Below are 22804 nucleotides of genomic sequence, written 5' to 3' on the forward strand. Positions count from 1 at the left end.
ACAATGCAGCAATAACGTGACGCATTAGGAGTGTATATTAAAAAGGTTGTAAAAGTACAGTTTGGACTACTTATAGCACCCGCTCAGGTTTGTAATCATATGTGAAAAAGCCCCTTTGAATATTCTAAAATGTTCTTGTTCTGTCCTGTTCTTAATATTGCACTAATTCAATGAAGTGGATTCAAATATAAGCATAAGCAATCCCACCCAGAGTGACACCATGTTTCAGCATCAGTGGAATCATCAGAGGTGACATTTGGTCAGCACTGTTAACTGCTTGGCTTCATGGCTGGAGGCTGAGTCACAGGCAGCACTGACATCTGCTGGTTGCAGAAGGATAATCTTACTTCAACGTAGCATTTTGTTAACTAAAGTATTTTACAGTTAGGATTTCATACGAATAAGATATTGTTTGCTTACAAGCTCAAACAACTCACACCTTCAATCTAAAAAGAACATGACTACTAGAAAGTATATTATGTAAGCAGTATTAGACACCTGCAGTAAATAATCTTTGGGCCTCTCCAACCATCTATCTACTTTGCCGCTTGTCTTCATTAGGGTTGCGGTATGCTGGAGCCTATCCCAGCTAACTTTGTGTGAGAGGCGGGGTTCAGCCTGGACTGGTCTTTGGGCCTCTGGTTGCCAATTTTAATGCAATACGCCTGTTTATCCGGGCTTGGGACTGGCACAGGAAGAAGTCCAATGGCAGGGTGTTGAGGCATTAGCATGGACCACTGCACTGCTCAATTTTAATTTTAAAAACACAACAAAATAGGTCTGTCCAACTTTTTTCACCAAGGGTTTTTCCATCGTCCAATTTGGCACTGCTCAGAACTTGATACCAGTCCACATTATTATGATTATCAAGCCCTGATATATATGTTCTGTCTAACTCAGGCGGTCTGATTCAGCAGGAAAAGGATCACTTTGACTTCTGAATGGACTGTATGGACAGAAGTGCAGTAAATTACTTAAAGATATGTGTCACTTAGCCTATACTGTATTCATTTTCTATACTACCAAGACATTCCATTCAACTGCCTTGAACTTTATGGAACAGTTTGCATATCAGTGATGTCACATTTTCATTTCCTGTGCATGTACTGTAATGCCGTACCGCTTCACTGTTCTTGCAGCAAAATTCATGAAAAAATATCATTGGTATCATTGGAATAATTTAACAATAATTTATTTACAACAGTAACTAGATGAAGGTACACAAGATAAACATAGTATCTGCATGATTGAGACAACTGGACTTTAGCAAGACCTGTGAAACTGTGAACCTGAAAAAAGAACAAGGAAGCATGATGACTGGACTTAGGAGAAGACTGCATCATTTGCATTTGCATGTGAATGAGAAGAAGTCAGTATGTAATAGTGTTGAGTAATAAAAGAGCACCATGTCATCTAAATATATACATACATTGATCTATATCTATATATCAGATACAAACCTACAAAGTGGCAAAGGGAAGCTTTGGAATAATAAAAGGAATGCAAAGAGCAGCTTTCACTTAACATTTCACACATTCATCAAAAGTATGCGATTCATAAATACATTACTTGGATTTCATAGCATCCAGCAAAAAGCTCTTTTCAGGCACGTCTGTTGTCAAGTTGAACACTGTATTTCTTAGTAGTTGGGGGTCAGCCACATCTTCCCCTCCCCGGGCTCCTGCTTTTTGGGCTGTCTGTCCAAGTTGGGGCTGATGCTCTTGAGCGCTGCGGAGGGCAGGCGAGAAAACCCTTTGAAACTCAGAGCTCCTCCTTCTATTGGGCAGATGTAGTCTGCTGAGTCATCAGGTTTCCTCTTCCTGAGGTGACTGAATTGGGTGAAGCCAAGTTTCTTGGGCTGGAACACACATAATTCAAACACATCATGATTGTTATTGTACTTCATTTATTTATTGATTCATTCATTTATATTTCATTTTGGATTATGGCTTACATAACAGTATTAGGGTCATGTTGAAAATGAATGAAAAACATTATCATATCAATATGTTTAATATATTTATATATTAATATATATTTAAATATATATATAAATATGACTCTACTGTCCTAATTTAACAGCATTATTTTGAAAATGTTTCAATTAAAATATTAATTATAAATCCATCCACTTTCTATGCCGCTTATTTTTGTTAAGTGTCACGGGGTATGCTGGAGCCTATCCCAACTGACTTTGGGGGAGAGGCGGGGTACACCCTGGACCACATGTTTTTGGAATGTGGGAGAAAACCAAAGTACCTGGAGAAAAAACAACCACACACGGACAACATGCAAACTCCACACAGAGATGCCCAAGCGCAGATTCAAACCCAGACCTTCCCGATCTAACAACTCAGTCACCGTGCAGCCTAAAATCTTCATTAATAAATTAAAATATTTTTCTTTCAGTGCGTACCATTCATCCTGTACAGAATATTGGAAACATATTTTTCTATGCAATATACATATTTTACTTTTTTTCATTATATATATATATATTTTTTTTTTATATGGCATTTTTACCTTCACTTTAGCTGTGGTAGTGAGGGGAACATGGCCTGTAGCATTGCCGTACTCTTTCTTCTCCTGCGTGGCCTGAGCTCCCACCAGGGTCGCGAATGCTGAGGCCAGGTGGCGTCGTAGTAATGTCTTCTGTGGAGGAATATTTAGCAGCAGGGCCAAAGTCTCTGGGCTGAAGCGAGGCTCCAGGATCTACACAGATGCACTTAGTGTTAAGTCTGTGTCATAGGCACCAGTGATTGCGCTTGAAAATAGAAATGACTCACAATCAGCCCACCATGTACGCCACTGCCCCGAAGGTTAGGCGCATACTCTGCAAGATCAACAGCTCGAAGCCATTCCATGACACGATGATTTGACCACTGCACCACCTCTGAGGGAGAAGGCTGCTTCTTAAAAACAATAAAAAAAACAATAAATACATGACTTGGGGCTGCATGCCCAAGTTTCTACATTTGGAAATGTGTGTCTATCTTGAACAGTGGTTCTCTGTCATTTTCCGTCAAGCCCCCACTGCGGGACAGAAATGTTTTCGTGCCGCTTAATTTGAAATACTATTATATACTATTACTATTATAGGTCTGCATGAATATTGACAGTCCTCCCTGCCCTTACAGTACACCACACCCCCCAAGGGGAGTCCACCCCACTATTTGACAAGCCTTGATCATGCTTGAGGTGTTTGAGGTATTATTAGACTATTATTATTGTTGTTATATTATAAATGTGCAGGGTTGGACAAAAGTGCAGATCAGAATGTTGAAGTGTTATGGAAATGTACTTATAATAAAAGAAAATGTTGTAATTGTAAATATGTACAGTACCTTCTTTTGGCCCACCCAAAGTCAAAACTAGTACAGCATAGAATAAGCCATCTTTGTGTATTTGTCTCCATCTTCTGGCCACATAATGTAAATTCAGGTTGACTTGCAGTGTATTCTCTTTATGTCGTAGAAGTGTTACATATTTGGACAAATGTTAAATCACACATGGTGTGGTCATAAAAATATACATCTAGGCATTTTCCTTACCTCTTCCCCAGGCCTGCGACGTAGGCAATGGGGGTTGAACTTGTTTGCATGGAGGACATGGATGGCACATTTAATGCTGAGATGATGAAGCTGACTCGTCACCTTCAGGCTCAAGAGGTCATTCTTAAAACAAAGGAATAAGAAAAACGTAAATTAACGTAAATAAGCGCATTCCCCTGTTTATATGTACTTTACCCCCCAGGCACCCTTTATCAGTTCTAAATCAAAACTACAGTGAAAGGCAGAAGCATGTACTATTACATTACCAGGGATGTCTACATCGGTGCCTGTGCAACTGGTCTATCTTACCACTGTGAGATATTGTATCATGCGTCCGTCAACACGGGCTTCATGGAACTGGTCTTTATACTGAGGCAAGCCAATATCATCCAGCCATCCTGCAAAGGAGTTAACAGTACGATATACGACAAGAGTTACAGATGTTCCTTGTTAGTGATAATGGGTGCCACTCTTGGGAGAGGTCTTATTTAAAAAAGAATATATTAGTATACGTACGAGTGACCCAGATGTGGTCCAGGTCTGCTGACTTCTCTGTCACTTTAGTGGTAAACGCCCTCAATGCCAACTGCAATTTTTTTCTGTGCAGAGGGTGCCTCATTCCCATCTCCTAAGGTCAAAGATCACAATTACTCAGAAAAAAAGTGTCACACTGATTATTTACTCCGTACCATGTGTTAGTACTAAGGTTTTTGATGGTCCTACCTTCTCAAGATCCTGAGGTGTAGCAGCAATTAGTGTCTGGCCACTTTCAACCCACTGCCTAGTAAGGTTGACATACTGTCCCAGTCCGAAGTCCTCCAACCAGCTGCAAACCTGCTCTCTGCTCCACTGGCTGAACGGCAGATTCATGTCACTGACAGGAAAAGGAGCAAATAAATTAACCTGGAATTCAGCCAGTTACAGTTTAAACTGTGATTGATGACTTTAGTCGTAGTCTGTTTGTGGACCCTTACCATGCAGACTCCTGAGACTCAGGGGTACGAGTGAGTCTGGCTCCTGCTGTGGCACGGAAACCTCCTCTTGTAAAAGGACCAGAATCCGGGTCCGCTGCCTGGACTCCTCCAGAATTAGTCCTTCGAAGTCTGCATAGACCGTTCAATTATATGCCAAATACTTTTGTCACAGTAACTGCCAGAAAGTAAAAAGGTAGCACTGCATTCAACTAAATGACCAGTAGGGGGCTACTCCATTGATAAAGTCTCAATCATAGTATATGGAATGAATATGTTATGTGTTTCTACTTCTGGGTGAAATAGGTGATCAAGAGTTGTGTGTATTTCTACGCACCACCGTGCAGCCTAGTTCAGTAGTTATTTTTAAAAAAATCACATTTTGGGGGATTTAATGCCACATCTGTTGAAGATACAACAAATATGTTGCCACACTACACTACTTCCACAATGTCTATAGTGTACATAATAGTGTTTGTTGCATGTTTATAGCATCATTTATTGTCTTCCTATGATGAAAATTCCAAAGCTCCCTACTTTTTCACATTTTGAATCATAGTATCCGAAATTATTCCATTATCTGGATCATTGGTTGATATTTTGTCAAACTGGTATTTTTATTTCCAAGTGCTCTGACCATTTTTTGTGGAGTCATATGCACAAATGCTGAAAATGGTGCTAGCTTGCAATTGTGAAGTATCTCAGACTGAAAATTCCTGAAAATTTCATCCCAGTCCCCATTCAGCACTTTTCAAGCTATTTTGAATACAAACAAACAGTTAACGCTGGCCAAAAAAAAAGCAATCTCCTTGGCAGAGGTAACAAAGAATAGCAACACAGCCGATATCAAACATAATGTGCACTCATGCATTATTAAGCATTTCCCATTTGTCCACACTCACTTCCCCCACAGTCTCTTGAGGCTCCGGTTCGTCTTCATGTATTCTGGGGCGCCCACAGCTCTCTGAACTGGTGGTGAATTTGTCCCAGCGCAGTTGTTCAATTTCACTTTCTCCAACTTCACTGGAACATCACGAAACATTCTTGTAAGCACAAATATGATTATTATTGTTTTAATAGAGCAGCAACGTGTGGATGCTCCTAATCTCCAGTATCTATCATCATGACATCAGCAGTATCTACTGTATGTGGGGGTCAGTTTGATGCTCATAATTATTGAGAGCTACAAGTAAAAGCGTGTTTTATTTCTGACGAGAGAAATCCCATTTAGGCGAGGTTATAATGCTCAGCGGTGGTTCTTTCCACTTGGATGTGGTCATCAGAGAAGGGGAACGGGTGTGTTTGGTTCGTCTAAAAAAAACACATCCATCCCATGAGCCTTCCTCGTCTGAAGTCCCTACAATTACTTATGATCAAAGGTACGTGGTCCCTCTGGTTAAAGGGGAGTGGCTCACTCCAAATATAAGTTCTGCCTGGTAATATAATATTGTTAATATCTGTATATTTACTTTGGCTGGAGTCTCCATCTTCACTGTCATCTGGAGATCGCTCGGTGCTGCTCTCGGTGGGAGACGAGCGGGGAAGCAGCATCTGACTCCTGCTGTCCCTCTAGTTGAAGACAACACAGAAGCAAACAATAGATATATTTGTATATTCAACATACACTGGCTTGCATAGTGAGGTCAGAAGTCACTGATGTTGGAGCTGAAAAAGGACCTGCTTGGGTCAGAGTCCCCAATTGGTTTCATTATCATTTTTAGTAGGCAAGCTGATGTTTGAGGGCTCTGCGTGGGCTTGACCAGTTACATCGGGGTCTACTAAATACACCACCTGTATACATTTGTAGAAACTGTTCCATTGGAGGCATAAATAAACCAATGATGGGACAGAAAAGGGCCTTCCTCAATCTGTTCTCCAAAGTTGGAAGCAAATTAAGATTCAGAGAACCCTACGTGTTATTGGTATTATTAGTAGTTCACAAAGCTGCTTCTGTGTCGCTGATGTGGTCTCTATTGCTATTGACGTCCTTGTTCCCAATATTTCTCCTTACAATGTATGAAAAAAATACATACTGTAAATACCTTTTGTTTCTGGCCATTTGTTAAATCATTCATGCTACTTGTTGATGTTTGTGTCTCCGGCCTGAGAAGACATAAGTAAAACCGTTAGGAAAATACGTAAATGTGCTGATGCGTCCAATGTCATGCGGGATGGAAATATACATGCAATACCTGCTGTCACTGTTCCTCTGAGACGCAAGAGACGTTTGATGAGAAGAAGCACTGGTTGTGGAAACCTGGATAGTGAGCAAAAATGTACTGAGTATTTCTCTTCAAAATTCATATCAAAATTCCCACATTAAATAGCGAAAAAAAAAGAATGTGTGGGCAACTTTTATTTTACATTTTTTAAACCAGCCTGTGTTAGTTATATATACAGTATTTGAAAAAAAATTCTTCCATCTGAAGCTTTGTGGCAAATACAACCTTTTTGTCCTTATGTTGCTCTTTTTGTTCATTTTGGTATTATTCTCATGAATTTTGTCATATCACAAATAATATTACAAATAATTTCCCAACTTAATTGCAGTTATTCTTATGACTTAATAAAATGTATTCCTTTTTTCCTTTAATATTTCAACTTTATGCTTCTAAAATAATCGTCTCCTTCATATTATTATGACTTTCTTCTTGTACACTTGTTCCACCTTTGTTCTTCACTATTGTTATGACTTTGCTCGCCTAATATTTTGACATTATTATTGTAATATTATTGCTCTTTTCTTCCATTTTTGCTGTTGTTTTTTTGTTTTTGTTTTCTTTCTGAACTGTATTTTTTAGAAGGTCATTTAAAAAAAAAACACCAGCGGCCACAAATGGCCTCCGGGCCGCACTTTGGCAACCACTGCTTAGAGAAAGGCAATATATTTATCAGGTAATACAAATTTAGTATTTGTTGAAAATACTACCAGTTGCTGTCCCAAAACTATTTCTCAACATCAGATATGCACATATAGAATATATTCATTATCATATTATTACCATTTTATTTTATTTGTTGACTATTTTACATATTTTGAAATTATAATATTTTATTATATATTTTAAATTATAAAAAATGTTATATTTTACAAAAACAAAGTTAAAAAAGGCGAATAGAATTGTTTGTACGTACATCAGACTTTACATCTTCAGACTTTGCACTGACGGAGTCAGCATTCTTCCTCTGCCCCTGCTCCTCTTCCTCACTGCTACTGGAATTTCTTCTTCCGTTTGACAGCAAACGACCGGCAGGTGGCGCTGCAGTAACAAAAGGATCTGTGAAGTATTTTTGTGTTATAGGAAACAGAGGTGTGTTGGCTTTCACTTTGCCGGAATGATTGCCTTTGATTATGTCATCAGGAAAATGAAGGGGAGGATGCGGGAGAGAAAAGGCTGATTACCTTGCCTTGTGTTATGTGGCAGATCTCTGAACTGCCTGCACTGGTTTAACAGCAGAGTGAGCTCTTCAAGACGCCGGTCCTTCAGAAGTAAGAATTAGAGGGAGTTAAAGGTTAATAAAAACCATTAAGATGTTTATCTATGGTTAAGAAACACGCAGATGCTGCTTCCTGCTACCAATGTCCTCTCGCCATATGGCCTTTACATCAAAAGAGCAACGAACGATGAGATACACACCAGCCCAGCTGCAGGGAGGGTGTTTTTTTTTCCATTTTTTTTCAAGTGGCAGCCGAGCTTGGCTTCACCATGACTCCCATCCTGCAGCTCCAAAATTAGGCTTGGCAGATGGAGGCCTATTTAAGTGTGGCTTTGCCTGTGTTGGCTCGCCTTGGGGTGTGTACGTGCGTGTTCAGCAGCTCTGCCACATATAGACCCACGCCTGCAAGATTCTACGTGAGAGTAGAATACAAAAGCAAGTCTGTACTATAATTGGACGGAGGGCGGTGCTTGTTAGCAATGACAGCATCTAGAAGTGATGATATCTGGTCCATATGCGGCCCAACTTCCCACATTATTTTTGATTTAATGGCACACAGATGTGTTGACTTACCTTTTCATCATTAGCTGCCTCCAAGGATTTAATGGCACTCTTAAGCCTTTGCAGCTCCTGATCTATAATGAGAAACACCATTTTCAATTATTATTCCATATCCTAGTATGGTGGATTCTGTCTGCTACATTTCAATCCATCCATCCAGCCATCCATTTTCTGTCCCACTTATCATGAGAGTCACAGGCATGCTGGAGCCTATCCCAGCTGTCTTCGGTGGTGAGAGGCGGGGTAGACCCTGGACAGGTCACCAGCCAATCACAGGGCACATATAGACAAACAACCATTCACACTCACATTCATACCTATGGACAATTTGGAGTCGCCAATTGATGAAAACCCACACATGGGGAGAACCTGCAAACTCCATACAGAGATGCCCGAGCAGGGAATCGAACCAGAGTCTCCTAGCTGTGTGGCCTGCGTGTTAACCACTCCATAACTGTGCAGCCTGATAAATTTCCAAACTAAGCTATGTATTATTTTAGAATATTATTTTAGAACAATAAACTTTATTATTTGTCACAATATAACTGTTAAATAGCAGCACTCTGCAATTTATTTATGTCCAGACGTAGCTTAGGTTACAGGTTCTATGAATTGACGGGTTAACTATGACCACATTTCTTTCAAGGTCAGACAGAAAATTGTTTGTTAAAAATAAATAAAACCTGTTCCGGAGTCAAACTGGACCAATACAAATCACAATTTTTACAAGTGTAAATGTGACTATAGGGGTGTTATTTCATGTCTAGAGGGCATTAATATTGTATTAATAATGTAACTTACCACAGTCAGGTCTGAAACCAATTAACTGTGTGGCCATACAGTATCTCAACCCCAAATATTGGTAAAATTCCAAAATGGATGAGCTTTGTGATATTGAAAATTGAAGGTACACTGTCATGAATACATCATAAACTGGTGAATAAATGTGGCTGAAAGCTATCTTGGCCTCCTGGGATGCCAAAGCCCTGAAACGTGTTTATTTAATCCTGACAAGTGGTTAGCATCTTCCTGAATAGATTTTCTTAGAAAGAAATTTGACATAATCCAAAACCAACCCCTCCCCCCAATGCTATTTCAGTAAAATAATGAATGCAAAAAGCTCTCTTGAAACTGAACAACCCACCGATGATACCAGACTGAGACTGGATGTGCTTACCTCTCTCAGAGCTCTCAGTGGAGAGTGGAGGTCTTGCCAGCAGCTGATTGTGCAGGCTCTCAATCTCAGCATCCTTACTGAGGAGGAGCTGCTGAAGGCTACTGATTTCCACCTGGGTGTACAACAGATAGAGTTGGAATTGTATGAGCCTACTTATGCACCTCGTCTTTCAGTGTTACAACAATAACATGCAAATGCAGATGCATCAGAACAATGGCTCACTGGATGACAGTGTATGTATCCCATTGGGCGACACGGGTGATACATTTTCACATAGACTTTTGTGCATGGTACACTGGTCACAGGTTTATTTTGGTCACATTCAAATTGTATTTGTGTCTTTCAAAAGACAATTAATGGGCTAAAGATTTTGTTCTTCTACTACCATGCAGTTCTAGTCTTAGCAGGTGAAGGACCTTCTAAAATTTGATGCAATCTGATGCAATATCTCAATACATTAGTGTGAAATGATACATACTGTATCATGATATTTATATGTAATGTACACAAATTGCATCACATGAGGAAAGATATGGTTTAATAACAAATGGAAAAGCATGCAAAAAGTGAAAGTAGAGAAAAGATGTCGCAATAAAGTATGATGTTGATGTAGCAGATTACTGAAAGCTATTATTAAATCTATTCCAACACTACATTTGAACTTTATGTGTGTGCACATAAAATGAGAGTGACTCACTTAACTGTCTGGCACATCTGATTGGTTGGATAGCGGTTAGGAAAGTTAAGTGGACAGTTAGCCAAGGAATTTGGACACTGATGCTGTCAAGTCAAAACTGTGTTGAAAAAAAATGGTGTTACCTTGGTGGCTTTGAGTCTTTTCTCATATTCTAACTTCTCATCTTGCAAGCGTTCAACCTTGTCCTTGAGACTCTTGAGCTCCCTTAGCAAAGCCTGGAACACAAACATAATGTTGCCTGTAGTAATCTTTGTAGTAATGTGTGGATAAACAAAATAGTGCATTGTCATTACATATTATGCAGGTATGGTATGAATGATCATGACCCAGTCACCGTTAACAGATAATATACGGTGAGCCCTGCTCCTGTTTCATTTGGTGTGAACTCGTGGTGACACACACACACACACACACACACACACCAGGTGAGACAAAGCATGCCGTGCACAACGTCACAAGTCATGCATCAGGCTGAGCATACACTCTCATCTCCATCGAATCGCAGCTGCTCTGCATCTGTGCTACTCTCATCGGGCCCCTCTGCAGCCTCCTCCTCCTCTTCTAGTTTGGTCTTCACCTCTGTAGCTGTGATACATGAGTGGTTGGTGTGAGAGTCCTCGGGGGATGTGGAGGGGGCGGGGCATGGCGCTGGTGAGTCGCTGTCAGCTGGGTTCTCAGAGGCTTTTTTCTCCTGGATCTTGCTATTGATCTCCTTCTGAAACCTACACATCTGCTCCTGCAGCTCACTAATGAAATTGACAACGCTCTGCCGGATGCAGTGTGGGAGACAGAAAAATTGGGAGAACGTTTTAGACCAATTTTTATCTGTGTTGAAATGAAGAAAAGGTCAGAACGTAGTTCTGACGTAGTAGAAACAGACATCTGTTCTTGATTGCATTATTGTGTTTACATCTTGCTTCTTAGATCAGTCAATTAATTCCACACTGGAACCTCAAAAGTCAGTTGTGGGTTTTCATGATGTCATCAAGGAAAATCCTCTTTTCCCACGGACACTATACCGCTTCTGACCCTCTTCCAGCTAGATGAGCCACCCTGTGTATACAACAACTTCATGTCAGGCAGCAGGCTTTGCTACACATCTGAAAATAAAGCCTGTTTCTGCCAACGATCAGTGAGTCAGCTGCAGATGTGAGAGCTGTAAGTTTTATCATTTTGTTTCTGTTGACAAATATGCCAACCTAACATGACAGCCTGTTAAAATATGCCTATGATGTTAGCACTTTAGCTCACATAGCTATGCTAATGTGCTAATGTTTGTGTGTTGTATGTGGTATAAGGTTAAACCAGCACATCTCAAATAGTAGGGTAGGCCCCCCTGACTTGAATATGTATACGTATATACTATAATATAATATATGCTTGGATTCTCTCCATTTTGTTTCATTTTCCTGGTTTCAGTTTCAAGTTCAGTCTGTACCGTAAATATAAATGAATAAATATCAGTTTTTAGTATTGCATATCGGGGGAGGTGAAATGTAAATAACTGAGAAGCACAAGGTTAGACAAGTGCAGAGTAGTGTTGTAACCCGGCTTGCATTCCGCTCGGGCTCGAACCACAGTCCACAGAATGAGTGGAGAGCGCTACCCATCTAGCTACACACCTAAACTGTCTACTCAGTGTCCAACATATCTCTTAAAGTGGCAGGAATTGAGGTTTACACATATATCTCCATAGGCATAATAGGCATAAAGTGCACAATAACACTTCTTGGAGCCTCACACTCCGTTTGTACGTGTTTTAGAGATGATCTGTGCCAATGTTCCGTTGTAAACAGCGACCAAGCTATGTTGGGACTGCGGGCCGAGGAAGTCTCACATGGGGTCCAGAGGATATGACAGATGATATGAACGCCGACATGGCTAAATTTAACTCTTGAGCTTATTGCCTCTAAAGGGTGGGGGTAGCTTCCACACGTCACGTGCGTGTTTGTGTAGTAAAACTCACAAGAGGCCTGTTAAGCGTTCAAAGACGATTTTTGCCTCTTCATGATTTCAAACAGATGCTGCAAGGGAAAGTGCAGAGGATGAATGTGCACTGAGGAAAAAAAGACGCTGTCTGCTCTCATTATCAGCTGTGTAATTTCTCTTTGCTCCAATGTCAAACACACTTTTGTTCACATACATTTAGAAAGTAATTAGCTTATGTTGTCCATATTTCCATCCAAAAGAGCTTCCTCTTTTCATAACAGCTTTGGGTATCTTTGCTAACCTACACATGTGCTGCATGCACCATCCATCATAGCAACCTTGAAATGCCTGAATTCCTTTCACCTGACAACACAATGGCTCTTTGACTGGCCATGTTTTGACAGTAACATTACAGCATTCTGCCTGGCTCTGATGAGAGTCCCTCTCAGTTTCATAGCGACCACCAAATGCCCAGAATGTCCACTAGTAAGCTGACACAACGGTCCTAAGCAAATACAGAATTAGTTTTGAAATATGGACCAAAAATTAAACCTCTTGGCGACTACTAAGGAGCAACCCGTGCCAAAGTTTTTTGGGAATGTTCCTCTCCATCTGTCCAGAGAGTGCTTATGGACTTCCATAAAATCAGCAGCTGACTTCAAGGTCCACCATATAGGACAGGTTTCCATGTGTTGCTTTGTCATTCTTGGCAGACTCCAGCTAAAATTTCCAAAGGTTCTCCAAACACAAAAGTCTCAGGAGATTAAAAGTAAACGTCCTTGAAAATACTATTCAGTGAAAGGTATCGAGTTATATATCCTTTCAGTCATGCATAGAGCTCACTTCGTCAAAGAGGTCCCGACAACTCAATGACCTCTTAAAATAAAACTAAAGCCTAAATCCCACCTAAATGTGTATTTGACAATGTGTATTGTTTTGGTGAAAGGCCCTACCTCTGCTTTGTGCTGCCTCTCTGTCCCATGGCCTTGTTTCTCCTCCATGTCTGCGAGCTTCAGTTTCAGGTAGGACACCTCCCCCATGAGACTCAGCTTCTGCTTCTCCAGTGACGCCCTATGCACAAGTTCCTGCCATAGAAAACATGTAATGAGACATAAGCAATACAAACACCGAATGCACACAACACAGGGCGATCCGACACTTACTTAACAAAGGCACCATTAGGTATGAGACACAGCAAACTACAAGGTCTGTAATAACAGCTTCGGACAAACCCACTGGTTTCAGTGGCTAAATATACACAACCCATGAATACTATTTATAATGCCTATTTCACAGCTCACTCCAAGTACACAGCAGAGAGCTGGAGGAGAGAAATAAGGGAGGGGGCGAAGAGACAAAAACATACAAAACAAACCGAGAAAGAATAGAAAAACAAGTTGAATTAATGATGATGTAATGCTGCCGATCAAACTCCGTCTTGAGACCACACAGGCACGTGTGCTGGAAATGGAGCTCTTTTTAGACAGGTGCTAAATCACTCAAAGTGCACAAATGACCACAGACAAGCATATGTAAAATCTTTGGAAAATTTTCTTTTCAAGGGCGCATGGAAAATATTAGAGCTTTGTCACCAGGAAGGGATTTACGGCTCAGGTCCAAAGCAGCATAATGTCCACGTCTTAAGCAATTCTGGCTCTTTGATACGCTGTACCCAGCAGTGAGACTCACCCCAGGCCACTTGTATTATTAGGTTGGCAGTAATGTTGAAGAGAGGAGTATTCAAATAAGAAACAATTTATTCAGTATATTACCTGGTCATCATCCTACTTTAACGTTTGCTGCTGCAGAGCAAAGTGTTTCCCGCATAGTAGCAAATGGTTCCCAGTCTCATGTAGATTTAAATGTCACATATCCTTTTCCATTCCGTGTTTTATGGCATTGTAGAGTTCAAGTCAAGAGCAAATAAATGCAAGTGGGAGAATTTTTCTCTTTACCAAGCGCAACCTCTACCTTCCGTCACGCCCATCTCTCCACCTTTTTCAGTTTTTTCCTCCCTTCTTAAGCTATTAGTCAGCATTTCCTTTCCTTTCATTCTCCCCCTTCTTTGTATGAGAGAGAGAGAGAGAGCATGCATAGACTAAGTGGTGGTTAAAGGTTACAAGGGTGTGGCTAACGCAGCTCTAATCACCTGTCCAGACAGACCAGTCGGGCACAGCAGAAACCAGGCAAAGACTCTGAGACACTGTCCTGGAATGAGGCTGTATATCCTAAATATTTGGGTTGCCAAGGTGATCTGCAGCTCCATGGAGTGGAATTCAAACTAGGAATGTCTTTCCAGGGAGTAAAACTTATTAGCAAAGATTGAATCTGCAGGAGGAGGTTATTTTGACAGACTGATGATTAGTGCAGAGCCCTCTTGCAGCTTACTCATTAGAAGAATGAAGTTGATATGTTGAAGTTAAATGAAGATAGGGGTGTAACAATTCATCCACTAAATGTACAGTGGTATGAAAAAGTTTGGGTACCCCTGATGATTTTCAAGATTTTTGACCATTCCTCTTTCCTAAACATCTTCAGTTGCGTCAGGTTTGATGGTTTCCAAGCATGGACATCCCACTTTAAATCACACAACAGATTTTCAATAAAATTCAGATCTAGGGAGTGAGATTGGAATTACAGCGCATTGTACTTGTTCCTCTGCATGAATGACATAGTAGAATTTGAGGAGTGTTCAGAATCAGAATCAGAATCAGTGTTGAGTGTCTTATGAGATTATGTCGGCACAACTTCAACTTTGTCACTGATTCTTGAACACTGTTGGCAAGAATCTGCTGATACTGACTGAAATCCATATGACTTTCAACTTGAACAAGATTTCCAGGACCTGCACTGGCCACACAGCCCCGCAGTATGATGTAACCACCACCAAATGTTACTGTGGGTAGCAATCGTTTGTCTTGGAATGATGTGTTCTTCATCCACCATGCATACTGCCCCTTGTTATGCGCAAATAACTACATTTTCGTTTCCTTGCCAAAGGAGCTGACACCTCCTCTTCAAAAAGCATAAGTTTGTGAGTTTTTGTCCTGCAAAGAGTGACTCTAGACGCAGAGAAATACAAGGAGAAATATGATCTCAGAAAAACTAAACTTCAAACACTTGCGAGAACATTAAATCTCACAGCATTTCAAATCAAATTATGGAACAGATTGAGTAAGGAACTTAATGTGAATTTAAGAAACAATGCAAGCAGTTGATGTTTGCAAAATACAAAGAACAGCCTTGAACGGCTGTGAAAAATCACCATTACATCAATATATGGTCATTTTTTTATGAAAAAGTTACTAAATCACTTCGGACTGCATTGTTCTAAATGAACCAACATTTTCCTTGAATTGTATCGGCAACCACGAATAATGATATGAGTTGAATAGTTATTCAAAGTTGAAGAGGATCTTCTTGGTTGTACCTGTTGTAGCATCTCCTCAGTGGCGTTGAGTTTAAGTCGATGCTCCACTACCGAACTCTGCAAGTCGGTGATTTTTACCTCTTGAGCCTCCACCTGGTCTGTCAGCACACCCACCTGAGGAAATAAATCTGATTTTGTGCATTGCAACAGTGTAACCACTAAAGTTGAATACCCTTGAGGTCATATCATTCAGAATTAGAGAAAGAGTTTCAGGAAAGATGTGCCTCTAAACATCTCTGACTGAAGCCCCATTACTGACCAACTTAGTTCAGAGGGTATGATCATGATAAATTATATTTCCATGATGGGAAAAATAGTGTGAAAATCTAAGCACACCAGGTGAGCAGTGTTGCCGAAGAGATAGTGTAGCACCTTAAGAGGTTCCACTCTTATGAATAATTTTCACATTACTGTGAGTCAACAATTTCTTTGTGTTTCTGTTGAAATGTCAACCTCTTCATTATATGATATTAAATGACATTTTGGGCCTCAGTGCAAACAGTCCATGCATTGTTTATAGTTGAATGCAAAACAGCAAAATAAGCTATTAAGGGCACTTAAGAACAACATGCGAGCGACAGCGCAGGCTATGCCAGTCAATTGGAGCAGATTTCCCAGAGGAATGTTTTATGTGAGGAGTAAATAAACAACTAGTGCAGTTGCTTTCACACACAGTTCATTTTCTTGTGTTCTAGCCTTAACCTGTCTGAGGTATGCACTAATTCAGTACTTCCTGAAACTTCATCTTACACTCTTTGCACAAGCATGCTAGTGTTGTAACAGCAGTAAACCTTCAGTAGAACTTTATTACTGCTGCTTGGCCCATGCTGGATCAGACACACAATAGTTATGCAACACAATATATCATAATACTGTGGTCTACCTCTGCCCTTTAACCTGCTTTGTCTCAACTCTTGTTTACTGTTATTTAAATCTTACCAAAATGTATGAGATTAGATGAAACAAAATATGTAATTAAAGTTGCCTTACCTGCAGAATGAGAGATTCTTTGTCTCCCTCCAGACGTGATAAACGCTCCTGGTAGGACTCACTGTTGTCTGATGACTGGTGGTTTACCTTGGAATATACAAGTTTACTGTTAAGTTTAGGAAGTGCACTGCTGACACAGAACAGTTCCCTAATAGGTCAAATCTGGTTTTCTTCAAACAAAGCTCCAGCAATTTGCAGTAAAAATGAACTTGGAGATTTTCTCAGTGCCTCTGCCTTTCAGAGGTTTACTAAAGCTGCCTTCAAATTATACACAACATTTTATTTCATCTTATTAGTGGAGTTGGATGAAGCCTCGGGGCTTCCTGTGTATTTAGGGATATTTTGGAGCGATCAGAGTGCAAGAGAAGTATGATCACGGCCCGATGAGCTGATTTTTTTCAGAAAGCTTCACAAAACCACACTTGTGGAAACATTATGTAGCTGAGCCTCCAGCCAGAGCCAAGAATCCCAAGTGGTTTGAAATCGTTTGATTAAAAAAAGGTCTCAAACTGATTATTTTCTGAGAGGCATTACAATAAAATGCATGTACTTTAACATTGTGCAGTAGATACATATTTTCTGCAGAGGTTTTTGTCACCAAAGACAATTCCCACATGAACCATTCTAAGGTGCGTTGTTTGGTTTGGTGTGTTGCTAGATTTGTCATATTGTTATTGCCCCAAATTGTATAGGGAACTGTATAGGAAACGTCCTTGTGTAGTTTTCAGTTAATCCACAAGACGGCAGTAACTTATGATCCAATATGAATATTACAGCCTTGAACATTGGGCAATACCGAAATCAATCCGATACCAGCAGTCACCATACATACCTTTATTACCACATTTATATCCACATCAACGGGTGAGTAGTTATGCTTTATTTTAGTTTTATTATATTGCAGCTGATTTGGTGGATTGTACAGTATGTTTAACAAAGATTTCATAATCGGAGAATGGGTAGTTAGGTTTACATTATTAATATGAGAAGAATTGGTCCTAAATTCAAACAACTTCAGGGGGTTCTTTTCATTTATTCACTCTTATGTATTAGGTTTCAGTATCGTATATCATGAGCAAACCTGCTGAAAGTTACGTACATTTATATTTAGTATAGTCTAGTGGAACAGTTGCCGTTTAAACTTCAAATGAAATGAAAGTATTTGCCCCCTCTTTGACTGACAGTTCTTTATTATTATAACCTAATGCATGCAGCCTGATGACTAATGACTGCCTCATGGGTCATGTGTTGACTTCCCATGCATGTTTAGGTTTTGAGCAGCAGGAAGTGGTTTAAGCCCACTTGCACATCCAGTTATCTAAAGTTCATAGTTTTATGATATGCATACATGCAAATATAACAACTGCTAAAAAGCATGCTGACTTCAGCTTCTGTTTTGCATCAGCTTCATTTGACCAAGTGCAATATGATGAGTTTTATCCTTGCAACAAGTAGTCTGTGACAAAAAAGTTTGTATGTAAAAGTAACACAAGATCATGCATGTGGAGGTGGTCTTACCTTTCTAAGCCAAGCAAAATGTTTGTAGAAGTTAATTTCATTCTCCATCCTGTAGGCCCATTGTAGTAGCCCTACCTTTTAATGCTGGATTGAAGTGACATTTAATGCTGCATCGAGCCAGGAAGGATTACAGAGTCCCTGCGATAAATCCTAATACTTTTGGACTCCTCTTGCAGACCATCCGCACTGCAGTTGTTGACAGCACGAGAGGCCCTTCTGTGGTTTTTGAGTCCAGGCAGCTTTTTAGAGTTGAGCTGAATAACTCAAATGATGCCAATTGGCTTGACTCCCTTTTTCTTTTCCTACCTCTTTTCTCTTTCTCAAAAGCACTCTAACTGCCTCTTTATGCACAGAATGTCCAATTTTGCTGCACTCATCTTGTTGCGTTCTTCCTATGGTCCCTCTTTTGCTCTCTGTGCCTGCGGCTGAAGTACCTCCTGGTCTTAAAAACTAAAGGGGCTTGGGGGGAGCTCCCTGCAGCACATGCTCCTCAGATGTGGTGTGGAGCAAAGGGGATCGTAAAGGATGAGGGGGAGGAGAAAGCCGCTTGGGTGTAGAGTTCATAGCAATTCAGAGCAGAAGATATGGCCACATTCTAAGCAACCGGTGCAGGAAATGAAGGCAGGAAAAATGTAGGTATTAGGATGAAGAGAAGTCGGGCAGAGAGGCAGAGAAAGGGGGGAGTGTTACTACTTGTATTTAAACAGGAACTCTGGTTATTATTAGAGCCATCGCTCACCTAACTCCCCCAGGACATGCTGGTCCAGATGTAGACCATCAGAATCAAAGTATGAAACACAAAGACTCCAGTTGTAGTAGTCTGAGGTGGATGTTATTAAATCTTATTTTAGTGTGTGTGAACACTCACCTCACTTCTCTGCAGCCCTGTCAGTATGGCCTGAGAATGTTTCTCATGTTCTTCATCACACCCCTTCACTTCTAGCAGTGCCCCCATGTTGTCAGTCAGCTCCAGAGCGTCTAAAGTGGACTTTACTTGTGGTTTAATGATCAGTTTTTTAGGCTGGGACTTGGCGGCTTGACTGTCTAACGGCATCAGAGCAGTAAAAAGTATTTCTCCTTTTTTACCTGAGGAAAGAAGTGGATAATAATTATATGTATAGTAATTATATCCCCCTTTAAAAAGATAATACCACACAGTCATAGAGGCATTCATTAAAAATGTGTACTATTGTGATAGTATTTTACAGTAGTGTAAAACTGCAGTGCATATGTCTCTAAGAATTGGTAGCTACCGTATATGATGAAATGCTACATTGAACAAATATGAGGAGTGATTAACATCATACGTGTCTAATGATGTCATATTGCTTAAAGCTGCTGTATGTCACAGGCTTCAGATGACATTGTTTTCAACCAAAAAAATACAACACTCTCATAGGTTACCAGTAGTGGTTTAAAAGAACAAAACATTCTTTTTCACAGTTAAGAAAATAGAAATTATCATAGAAATTAGCATATAATTGTTTCGACCAAATAAGATGACTGGTCACACGCAGATGAATGGCATTTCACAAATATGCCATAGCATGTCAGACAGTCTCAGAGAGATGGAGAGGTGATCAACAATTTGCAGTCATGTTGTTGTTTCAATAGATATTCATGTGTTTTGTGGACATGAAAGTCAAATATCCGCCAAACTGTTGGTGAAGCCAGAAGCAGCTCTTTCACCGGGAAAGGTGCATTAATGTTTGACACGCTGTGCAGCCACGGAGGTGGAGAGAACCACAGTGCTCACTGTCTGGAACATGGTAGTCCTGCAAAAAATGTGTAATAACCACATTTGCACTACCGCTGTTGTGCCAAGATTGTCTGCAGGTAGTAAACACGGTTCCCTCAAGTACGGCTTCTGAGGTCCTCGGCACCAGTGGTGCTCCTGACAAAGTGTCTGCGACAATGAGTGCTCCTCTTCAGGCAGGTTGGAGGAGCGCCAGCGGTGCCTACTCTTTGATACGCGGAAATTCATGAGTCTCCAGCCAGTAGCTCCTAAACATTTTTCAATTAGCTATCCAAAGACATCCATTCATTATCAACTCCTATCCTACCCACTAAGGTAGGATGTGTTGTTCGCAGTAGTCAGGAAATAGTTTGTGAGTGTGACCGAGGTGTGAGTGGACAGGCCCAGAGGCGGGCCGTGGATGGAATAAATTCTCTCCGTTTGGGTGGGAAGCACAAATCCAAGGAAATACAGCAGGAATAGGTGCAGATTCTGGAAGATGTAGAACGTTTTTTGTGCTGGTTATTGTGTGTAGCTGCTCTATAGGAGTCCACAACTCAATACAAAGGGTCGGAAAAGAACATATTGACAAAAATTGTCAAGTATTTTACTCCAATTTTCTTATTTGTATTTGTATTTCTTATTTGTATTTTTAACATGAATATAATATATATTATACGTGGATTCCTCCTCTTGGGGTTTAATAAAATTTACTTTACTGCATTACAGTAATATTTTGGTTATCATGATGGGGAGAGAATATTACAGCACTCTCAGTATGATGTAGTGCAGTTATACACTACCCCAAGCTTGAACCACAATAATAAACATATTATTAAATTAATACCTCGAAAAACCTTTTTCTGTTAATTATTTTATTGTATTATATAATGAATCCTGGGTCCTGTGAGTAGTAGTTCCTGGTATTGCCTTTTGGGGGCAATGTTGCACAACAGTGCAGTCTAACTGGATGTAAATAGCATCACATGGTTTGGAGTGTAGTCCACTTTCACCTCATGCACCCTCAAATTACAGGTTGAATATATGTGTTGCTATAATAACAGTCTAGGGCAGAAAGTGCCGTCGCTGCTTGGATAATGAAATTATCACAGGACCAGACTTTAGCCATTGTAACTTAATGTCTTCAGTGATAAGCTGTTATCAGGCTTGTTAGGGCCTCAGCAGTGTGCAAATGGGTGGAGTGTAGCCTTTATTAATAAAAGTGTGTCTCCTGACCCTCTGTTACAACAGAGAAACCTCAAGTGGTTCAAACTAACAGCCTGCAATGGCGAAAATGTATCACCTCTTTGCCAAAGCAGGGGCAAGGGGCTATGCACAAAATTAGGTACACTTCCAAAACCCTCCCTTTAGAGAGATAATAATTCTTATTTTAAAAGACACAACAGTAATAAGCATATTATTAGGTTGAGCAAGGTGTAATTATATAGTACATTGTGACAGTATATGTTAGTATACCGTAGTCCAACTTAACAAAATGATCTAATGAGTATGACAAGGTAATACGGTCTTACCTGCAATAATGTCATTCATTTGCTCCAAGGCAGCCTCCAACATATGACTGGCATTTGACGCCATGGCAACCAGTGGTATATGAAAGCAGTGCCGCTAGAGCCTCATTTAGTGGCCTGAAGTCGTCAGATATTCTCTTCTCCTGAGACAACTTGACTTGGATCTCACTCTGAGCTCCAAAAGCTGTCCAGACATCTGACTAACCTCCCACTTGAAATAACACCCTGACTCTCACTTGGGGCTTTAAACACTCCTCTCATTTTGTGGCCAACATTTGAAACCATTGTTGGTGCCCTTATCCAAATATCATATTTAGAATGTATTTCCTGTCAGTTGGTGTTGATTTATACCGATGAGAGACCGCATTACATAAGCAGTGCACAATGCCATGATAAAAATACAGCAGTTGGTTCAGTAGTCACTCACATAACTTCTTATCGTCTTATAAATCTGCCTAAAACTATTCTCACTATTCTCTCATTTGTACTTTTATTACATAAATAAATATTTATACAGAGCGATTCCATCAGAAGTCACATCAAAGTTGTAGACCTATGGACTAACATTTTAACCTTTAGTCCACTTACAGTATATCGAGGACATGTGTGGTTCAGCCTATTTTTTTTTAAATTAATATTGTTTGTTTATGCCAATCAATTTTAAAGGTAGCTTGTTAGAAATCTATGAACTAATGTGATCAATAGCAATCCTGAGTCTCACTTTGCTCATACACCGCTGAAGATAAGCAATTTACCTGGAAAATTATTTCTTGAAAGTCGCATAAAAGGATGCATGTCTTGTGAGGATTCAGCATCACTAAGTGAACATTTCAAGGGCATGACACATAATATGGAAGTGCTAAAGTGAGCATACATATGTGAAGGACAACATGATCATGTCTGCATAACTTGTGCTTACAGCTCCATACAGCATGGGCATGTCTAACTGAGAAAAGAAAACAACTACAAGATATTTTTTTTAGTATAAAACAATTTAAATAGAATTTCCCATCATGTTTGTTGGTTTGTTTGTTTGATTTTACAGTATTTATTGTAGTTATAATATTTTATAATATATTTTAACTTCTTGAAGCCTTTAACAGACAATTAAACACTTTGTTTTCTTTCTTTCATAGAATGCAGATAAACTGCATTTAGTTACCATAGTAACAACAAATACTTTTCCATTGTTCCAAATTTAGCTAATAATTCTATGCCAACATGTTTTTTACCTTTGTTCCAAGGCATCAGGAGTTAAATCATAATAGATGATAGATG

General features: G+C 39.9%; 1 protein-coding gene across 5 annotated transcripts; it reads right to left on the reverse strand.

Moving 5' to 3' along the window:
* Positions 1–1207: 1207 nt before the first annotated feature.
* Positions 1208–18649, reverse strand: ppfibp2a (PPFIA binding protein 2a). Of its 5 annotated transcripts, XM_058088621.2 has the most exons (22): positions 18263–18649; positions 16745–16831; positions 15755–15868; positions 13278–13409; positions 10877–11161; positions 10518–10610; positions 9699–9810; positions 8534–8595; positions 7926–8004; positions 7658–7782; positions 6715–6779; positions 6565–6625; positions 5992–6091; positions 5425–5545; positions 4526–4654; positions 4275–4425; positions 4068–4179; positions 3861–3949; positions 3552–3674; positions 2787–2912; positions 2524–2712; positions 1208–1858 (listed from the first exon to the last, which is right to left on the reverse strand). In XM_058088621.2, the coding sequence occupies exons 1-22, from the start codon at positions 18308–18310 to the stop codon at positions 1640–1642; spliced, it is 2622 nt and encodes an 873-aa protein (XP_057944604.2). In that variant the 5' UTR covers positions 18311–18649; the 3' UTR covers positions 1208–1639. The 5 variants fall into 5 exon arrangements, with proteins under 5 accessions (XP_057944604.2, XP_057944605.2, XP_078651668.1 ...); XM_058088622.2 differs by lacking the exon at positions 10877–11161 and having other exon boundaries at positions 7658–7800; XM_078795542.1 differs by lacking the exons at positions 1208–1858; positions 10877–11161 and having other exon boundaries at positions 2131–2712; positions 7658–7800.
* Positions 18650–22804: the final 4155 nt, after the last annotated feature.

Source organism: Doryrhamphus excisus, linkage group LG13 (genome assembly GCF_037039965.1).
Source record: "Doryrhamphus excisus strain RoL-2023G ecotype Guam linkage group LG13, RoL_Dexc_Guam_v1.1, whole genome shotgun sequence".
NCBI classification, from domain to species: Eukaryota; Metazoa; Chordata; class Actinopteri; order Syngnathiformes; family Syngnathidae; genus Doryrhamphus; species Doryrhamphus excisus.

Coding starts and splice junctions, on each gene's coding strand:
- ppfibp2a (XM_058088621.2), bottom strand. CDS start 18,310: ATGGAGAATGAAATTAACTTCTACAAACATTTTGCTTGGCTTAGAAAG. Junction 11,162..13,277: donor AGAGGCAGCACAAAGCAGAG/GTAGGGCCTTTC, acceptor TGCATCCGGCAG/AGCGTTGTCAATTTCATTAG. Junction 4,426..4,525: donor GAGTCTCAGGAGTCTGCATG/GTAAGGGTCCAC, acceptor TTTTCCTGTCAG/TGACATGAATCTGCCGTTCA.